This window comes from Coffea arabica, chromosome 3e (assembly GCF_036785885.1).
Source record: "Coffea arabica cultivar ET-39 chromosome 3e, Coffea Arabica ET-39 HiFi, whole genome shotgun sequence".
In the NCBI taxonomy this organism is placed as follows: Eukaryota; Viridiplantae; Streptophyta; class Magnoliopsida; order Gentianales; family Rubiaceae; genus Coffea; species Coffea arabica.
In genome coordinates this window covers 47,439,857-47,447,854 of record NC_092315.1, presented here as the reverse complement: position 1 = coordinate 47,447,854, position 7,998 = coordinate 47,439,857, and the positions used below count along the sequence as shown (strand labels likewise).

General features: G+C 35.4%; 2 protein-coding genes across 2 annotated transcripts; both read right to left on the bottom strand.

The window, feature by feature from the left end:
* Positions 1 to 239: 239 nt before the first annotated feature.
* LOC113737745 (tabersonine/lochnericine 19-hydroxylase-like) lies at positions 240 to 7,998 on the bottom strand. The gene is made up of 3 exons (XM_027264927.2): positions 7,002 to 7,998; positions 2,560 to 6,108; positions 240 to 1,110 (listed from the first exon to the last, which is right to left on the bottom strand). Exons 2-3 carry the CDS (start codon positions 3,505 to 3,507, stop codon positions 502 to 504), a joined length of 1,557 nt encoding a protein of 518 aa, XP_027120728.1. The 5' UTR covers positions 3,508 to 6,108; positions 7,002 to 7,998; the 3' UTR covers positions 240 to 501.
* Positions 5,737 to 7,946, bottom strand: LOC113737744 (cytochrome P450 71A3-like). Its single transcript, XM_027264926.1, has 2 exons — positions 7,002 to 7,946; positions 5,737 to 6,108 (listed from the first exon to the last, which is right to left on the bottom strand). Exons 1-2 carry the CDS (start codon positions 7,944 to 7,946, stop codon positions 5,737 to 5,739), a joined length of 1,317 nt encoding a protein of 438 aa, XP_027120727.1.

Below are 7,998 nucleotides of genomic sequence, written 5' to 3'. Positions count from 1 at the left end.
CCTGAAATCCCTTAATATTATCCAAGAAAAACTAAAGGTTAAAATTGAGCTCTTGTGAAGTTTAAGTTCGAGTTTGATAAAATTGGTTCGAGACTCAATTAGATTAGCTCAAAATTCAATTCGACTCGACTCGTTTGCTATGCTATATGTGTCTTACGTATAATTAAGTTTGCTATCTATTAGGGGGAGAGATGGATTGGATAGTTTGGGAGAAGGAAGTATTAATGAAAGATCTCAAGTTTTAAAAAATTCACTATCTATTGAAGTAATCTTGCCATAATAGCATCTTTGAAACGTTTCAAAATATTTTTGCACTTTTGAAAGGTAAAATCATATTACCTCTTGTTGTGACCATAACATTTTTCGAACTCAAATACCATCTTATTTGCCCGCAAGAGCAATAATAAATCATTAAACCTTCATAAAGTTTTCTTGATTGAACTCCACGCCAATACCAAAAGTGATTACCTAATTGCTGATAGTATAATAGCTTGCAACTACCTAATTAGGAAGACTTGCAAGTAGTAGAAGACGAATTTTCCTTGGTGTAACAATACCAGGAGCTTCAGTCATATCCAAATCCTCTGGCCTTGCTCCGCCTGCCAATTCAAAATCAAAGCTGAACACCAAATTTGCAAGTGCAAGTTCAGCTGTAACCATGGCAAATGCAGCGCCAGGGCAGCTCCTCCTTCCAGCACCAAATGGGATGAACTGAAAATGTTGCCCTTTAATGTCCACAGAACTATTCAAGAACCTCTCCGGCCAAAAACTCTCGGCATCTTCCCACAATTTTGGGTCCCTTCCCATTGCCCAAGCATTGATGATCACTTGAGTACCGGCAGCAATATCATATCCCATTATCTTGGATGCCTTCCTCGATTCACGAGGAGCAAGTAATGGAACTGGTGGATGCAATCGAAGTGTCTCTTTGATTACTGCTTTTAAGTACTGGAGATTCTCTAAATCATCCTCTGTGATGCCTGATTTGCATCTTGGCAATTGTCTCACTTCTTTTTGCAGTTTGTGCATTGCATTTGTGTTTCTTAGCAGCTCAGAAATTGCCCACTGTAGCAATGCAGATGTAGTATCAGTTCCTCCAACAAACATGTCCTGCAACATTTAACACTCCAATACTTAGCTAATCCTTCCATTTGGGCCAACTTGGATAAGCAAATTGGAAAAAGAAATAAGTCGTCTGAAAAAATGATTTTTCCTATCAACCTGATAAGCAAACTTGGGTCAACTTGGAGAATCCCAACTTGCATTTGCACTTGACAAACATAACGTGATTTGTTCTTCTTCTGCTTCTTCTTCTTTCTTTCTTTGTTTTTTTTTTTATTTATTTTTTCATGTTGGCGGTTGCATGATTGCTACCTTGCCCCAATCACACTCCATAAAAAAGAAATAAGATTTATGATTTAGGACTATTGTTGGGCTCCATGTGGTCAAGACCATTTAATAAAGCCCCTAAACTATCAGTGGTTAGCATATCATTAATTTGTAACACATTATTCAAATGGATTTAAAACCAATAGATTCGCCATTTGTTACTCCTAAATAAATAAATGAACTTCAATTATAACATATTAGGAGAAATTCATTACTTTTCAATGATTTGAAGGATGTCTCACAATTTGATATATCAATGTATTAAGTGCTAAAATTGATAGTTTAATTACAATAATTTCAAAATATGTTGTTGTTTTACCAAACCATTTTGAGATGATGATACCACAAGTCAATAATGAACACACTACCTTGCACCTTATTTAGTTTTGTTGATTTTTTTTTTCCTTTGGTTTTCATCCTAGTATTCATAACTTATTGATTGTTTGTTTCACCATTTGCTGGTATCATTGGAAATGAGCAAAAACATACAATCAAGATAAAAGAATACATCAAGCGTTCCAGATAGTAGGTTATGAACACTAAAAGTGATTGGAATGGACTGAAACTGCTTGCAATAATGGTGGAAACATATATACAATTACGTTCTTATTTTTTAATTTGAATTATTTATTATTCATAGGTTATTTGTCGAGTTTTTAAAGATCAATTTAGAGATAGAACCCCATCCTAAATCCCCTTAAATTCGCATATTCTATGTAAAACATATGCAATTCCGACCTCAACATACCAAACACTATTCTTATCTTAAAATAGGAGATCTATAAGCCAAAATTAAATTCTAATGAAGGAACTTGCCATAGGTAAGTTAGCCATCTGTAGGGAGTTTAAGCCTTAGAACCAGGGTCCAAATTCGTACCCAACATTTAAAAAAAAAATCAGAGAGTATGATGAATAAAAAAAGGGCAAACTGTTAATTTTGTTTATTATGAAAATAAAAAGAAAATGTATCAGCCCTCGATACTAATTATTCTAGTCTTTTAAAAAATTTAGTCAGCAAAAATGCCTCAGCCTGGACGCAACAAACATCAATTTCTGTATCCTAGGATAGAATGGAAGTAAAGAACAGCAAATCCATATGCTAAATTAAATTGTAATGAGAGAGAACCAAAAAAGAAGAAGAAAAAAATGCACATAATTAATTTTCTTTACCAGGATGATAGCTTTAAGGGAATCTCGCCCAAAAGCAAAACCAGTAGCACTTGTTTTCTGGATTTCAAGCAGAACATCCACAAAATTCTGCTGCTGTTTCTTATCATTACCATCACTACCGCTTTTCTTTTCCTCCTGCCTCTTCATTCCCTCTTCAACAATCTTTTCCAAATATTCATCAAAATCATTGACCACTTTTTTCATCTTTGCTTCCAAGCCATTAACATTATTAATCCATGCAAGCCATGGGATGTAATCTCCAACGTTAAAAGCACCCAATAGCATAGTAAAATCCTCAAATATTTCCTTAAACTTGCTCCCACTTTCCTCTCCTGAGTACCTTTTTCCAATGGCAACCCTTGAAACAATGTTGTTAGTAAGTGTTGCCAAAATTTCATCAATGCGTATGACTGAAGAAGAAGCACAAGATTCTCGAACTTTTTCCAACATTATTTCCATCTCTTCCTCTCTTATGTTTCGAAATGACTGAACCCTCTTGTTACTCAAAAGCTGAAGTACACAAATACTTCTTACCTGCCTCCAATATTCGCCATAGGGGGAAAACGTTATGTCCTTGAAATTGTAGAGTAACCTCCCGGCAAAGACTGGTTTAGGCCTAGTAGCAAAGATTAAATCATGAGTTTTCATGACTTCTTCAGCTGCATCAGGGGAGGAGATAATTAACACTGGCTTGCGGCCTAGATGAAGCAGCATTGGCGAGCCGTATTTTTGAGCTAATGATTTCAGAGAGCGTTGAGGGATTGAACCGAGCTGATGAAGGTTTCCGATTATGGGAAGCTTTGGTGGGGAAGGTGGAAGGTTCTGCAACGTGTTTGAAGTAGAATTGCGCCATTTGAGAACATATATGATCACGAGGAAAGGAAGAAAGAAAGAGATTGAATGTTTTAAAAATAATGCTCTAATTTCCTCAATCGGAAATGTGTACATTTCTAAATTATTTTCTGAAATTGAGAACTGCTTTCTTTTCTTTGGGATCCCTACTGCACTTGCCTTCCACTAATACCTGTTTTAAAGATGAATTGAATCAAAATTTGTGAAGAAAAAAGAATCAAAGTGAAAGGAAGCACTGCACATTGTCACCATCAAATAATTGTACTATCGTGATGCACGTTTTTTTTTATTTGAGATTGAGATAAAAAAACCAAGTTTTTTTTTTTTGAATTCCAGCCTGTAGTATGTTCATCTTAAATTGGTATAAATGAAGACGGTTGTGATGTAATAATATTTAGGTATAAGAAAATAGATTTTAAAAAAGATGCTTAGGAAAAGATATTGTGTATCTGCATGGGGTCAATTCACACGTCTTTACCGAATCAGAGCATAGAAGAAGATATCATTTTTTGCCCTACAATTAACTTGAAGAATGAATCATATGGAAAAGTTGGTTTTCAATTTTAGATATGGAATTAATTGATCCTGCTTTAATAAGCAGAATCCAGAATAGATAGAAAGAGAGAGAGATAGAAATAGAAGAGAAAGAAAAGATTGGAGAAGGAAATGATGAGAGTATTAATACTGGGGGGTTTTTTCCTACAAAACAGAATGAATCTTTACATCTCTTCCATACATCTCTATATAGCCAGCTATGGGCAGTTGTTCAACTCGATGGATTGTCTAACCGACTGGAGCAGTTATTACGACTAACTTTTGTTACCAACTAGTAAAACTAACTGTCCATTTGCTCGAGTAGCTATTGAGCTCATCATCATCAGTATCTGATCCTCATCTCCCGATGTTGATCATCACCATCATAACATGGTACTTTGCTAAATTCAAAGTGGAACTTTTTCTAATTTGTAGGAAAACAAAATACTGCAACATGTTGCAGCCAAATGTTATGATGATGACTTCTAATTTTGGAATTGGTCTTTTGAAATCCAACCCATGGTATGTTCAAAATGAGCTAGAATGAAAAAACATAATTGTGGTGCACTAATATCAAGGTATAAAAAGAAATAAACACTCAACATTAGTTTACTATTGTTCGCAATCAAGATTTTGTTAAGCATAGGTATCATGTATGAAAAAGAAATTATGTTTATTTTACATGCATCAAATCACACATCTTTATTGAATCAAAAGCACAGAAGAAAGTAGGGTAAATTACTCATAAGCCTCTCTGTGCTTTTGCATACTATCACATGACTCCCAAAAGTTTCAAAATATTCACATAACTTCCTATAATTTTATATAAAGTGAAAAATAGATGGAAAACATCTTTGGTTAACACAATTGACTGAGACGCACTCCAAAAGTACATGTAATAAAATAATAATATCCACTTAACGTCCTAAAATTTTGTATAAATATTCACTCAAGCCCTATAATTTTGCATAAATATTCATTTAACCCTTCTGATTTTGCATCAATTCACGATTTTTATGTAATATTCTTGGACCCTTATTCAATTTAGTACTTAAATAAGGATAATATTAGTATTTCAACTAGTGATGTTATAGAGATCATTTTTGATTAAATTTCGCTTTATATAAAACAATAAAAGGGAGTTATGTAGATATTTTGCAATCACAGAATAGCCATCTGGTATCATAAAAAAGTACAGTAGGTTATGAGCAATTTACCCAAGAAAAAATCATTTAGTCCGCCCTATAGACCATTATGATTCCGAACAAATCTAAAATCCCCAGAATGAGCTAGTGACAAAATCATACATTTTAAATACAAGGACACAAGCACATATTTTACATACAAGGACACAATCACACATTTTACATACACAATGCTACTGTGTCAAAATCACACATTTTACATACAAGGACACAATGCTACTGATAATGCAATATTTCACCATTTTAAAAGTTTTTCCCATCAGACTCCATCTCAAATTTAAAGTTGTGACAAGATAGAATAATATACACATATCTACCGACATGTTATCTTAGATCTTGAAGTGCCTAATTAGGTAGACTTGCAACTAGTAGAAGTGGGACTTTCCTTGGTGTAACGATCCCATGTGCTTCAGTCATATCCAAATCTTCTGGTCTTGCTCCACCAGCCAATTGAAAATCGAAGTTGCAGATCAAATTTGCAAGTGCAAGTTCAGCTGTAACCATAGAAAACGCAGAACCAGGGCAGCTCCTCCTCCCAGAACCAAATGGGATGTACTCAAAATTTTGCCCTTTAAAGTCCAACGAGCTATTCAAGAACCTCTCTGGCTGAAATTCCTCGGCGCGCAGCTTCCCACAATTTTGGGTCCCTTGCGATCGCCCAAGCATTGATAATCACTTGAGTGCCGGCAGCTATATCGTATCCCATTATTTTGACTGCCTTGCTTGATTCACGAGGAAGAAGTAATGGAACTGGTGGATGCAAACGAAGAGCCTCTTTTATTACTGCTTTTAGGTAATGGAGATTCTCTAAATCATCTTCCCTGATGCATGATTTGCTTCCTAAGAATTGTCTCACTTCTTTATGCAATTTTTGCATGGCATTTGTGTTTCTTAATAGCTCTGAAATTGTCCACTCTAGCAGCGATGATGTAGTGTCAGTTCCACCAACAAACATGTCCTGCAAAAACAAAAATAATAATAATAAAATCGGGACATAGAAAGTTCTATGTCAAATTTCCGACACAAGCTACATGAAAACTAATATTTTGATTTGGTGTTTGCATGATTGCAAACTCAAAATTGCTTGTTCTTTCAGCTATACGTCATAGGGACCAACCTCATAAAGACTTTATTCCTAGTCTACTTGTCTATGTTATAATAAGAATAGTTTGTACAGCTAAAACTTTTGAATTCTACTCAATTATTGCACTGAATATTCAAAAGTATAGATACCTATTCAGAAGACAAAGAAGTTAATGAACGAACTAACTCAACCTTGGACCTTTATATTACGTTGCTAATTTTTGCTTTTCACTCTATTCTTAACTCATTGCTTGTATCATTCGATATGGACCAAAGTCACACAACCAAGATAAAAGAGTGCATCAACTGACTCACATAGTATGTCAAAATCATAATAAATGGTTAGGGTGGTTTCAAACTGTTTGCAAATATGGTGAAAGCTAGTTAACTTATGTTTGAATAGAAAAAATATTCCAGTATCATTCCATTATGAGGAGACATAGAAATATCCCGGATGGTGTCATGATCTAATCAGCGGACAACAAAATGTTTTGTACTAAGTCTGCGCGCGAGATAAGGCGATGCTATACTTCTTTATTTGAATTTGTTATTTTTCCCAGGTGATTTGTGTGAGTTTTTGAAAATCAATTCTCAGAAAACCAAAGCTCAAATCCCATTCCCATCAGCTTTGCATTTTATACAAAAAAAAAAAAAAAAAACATATGCAATTCACCATTGACAGACCAAACACTGCAAACTTACGTATTAACAAAAGAACTGTAAAACTGTAGCTCGGAAGATAATCAGAAGAAAGTTAATTTTCTTTACCATGATGATGGCTTTAAGGGAATCTCGCTCAAGAGCAAAATTGGTGGCATCTGTTCCCTGGATTTCAAGCAAAACATCCACAAGATTCTGCTGATGTTTCTCATCACCACCATTCTTGTTTCCTCTTTTGTCCTGCTTCTTCACTCCCACTTCAAGAAGTTTTTCCAGATATTCATCGAAATTTTTGGCCACTTTTTTCACCTTTGCTTCCAAGCCATTGATATTATTTATCCATGCAAGCCATGGGACGTAATCTCCAACGTTGAAAACACCCAACAACATGGTAAGTTCCACAAAGAGTTCCTGAAACCTGCTCCCACTTTCCTCTCCCGAATACCTTTTCCCAATGGCAACTCTCGAAACTATATTGTTCGTAAGCGTTGCCAAAATTTTATTTATAAGTATTACTGAAGACGAAGCACAAGATTCTCTAATTGTTTCCAACAATAGTGCAATCTCTTCTTCCCTTATGCTTCGAAATGACTGAACCCTCTTGTGGCTTAGAAGCTGTAGTACACATATGCATTTTACCTGCCTCCAATACTCACCATAGGAAGCAAACGCTATGTCCTTGAAATTGTACAGAAGCCTTCCAGCAAAGCCTGCTTTAGGCCTATTGGCAAAGATTAAATCATGCGTTTTCATGACTTCTTCAGCTGCATCAGGGGAGGAGATAATTAACACCGGCTTGCTGCCTAGATGAAGCAGCATTGGGGAACCGTATTTTTGAGCTAATGCTTTCAGAGAGCGTTGAGGGATTGAACCGAGTTGATGAAGGTTTCCGATTATGGGTAGCTTTGGAGGGGAAGGTGGAAGGTTTTGTGAGTTGTTTGAAGTGGAATTTCGCCATTTGACAACAAAGATAGTGAAGAGGAAACAAAGAAGTAATGAGATAGAATGTTTGAAGAAGAAGGCAATTATTTGCTCATTTGGAAGTGTATGCATCTTTGCCTTTCCGTTCAGAAATGTGAATTGGTTTGCTATTGCTTCGTTTGAG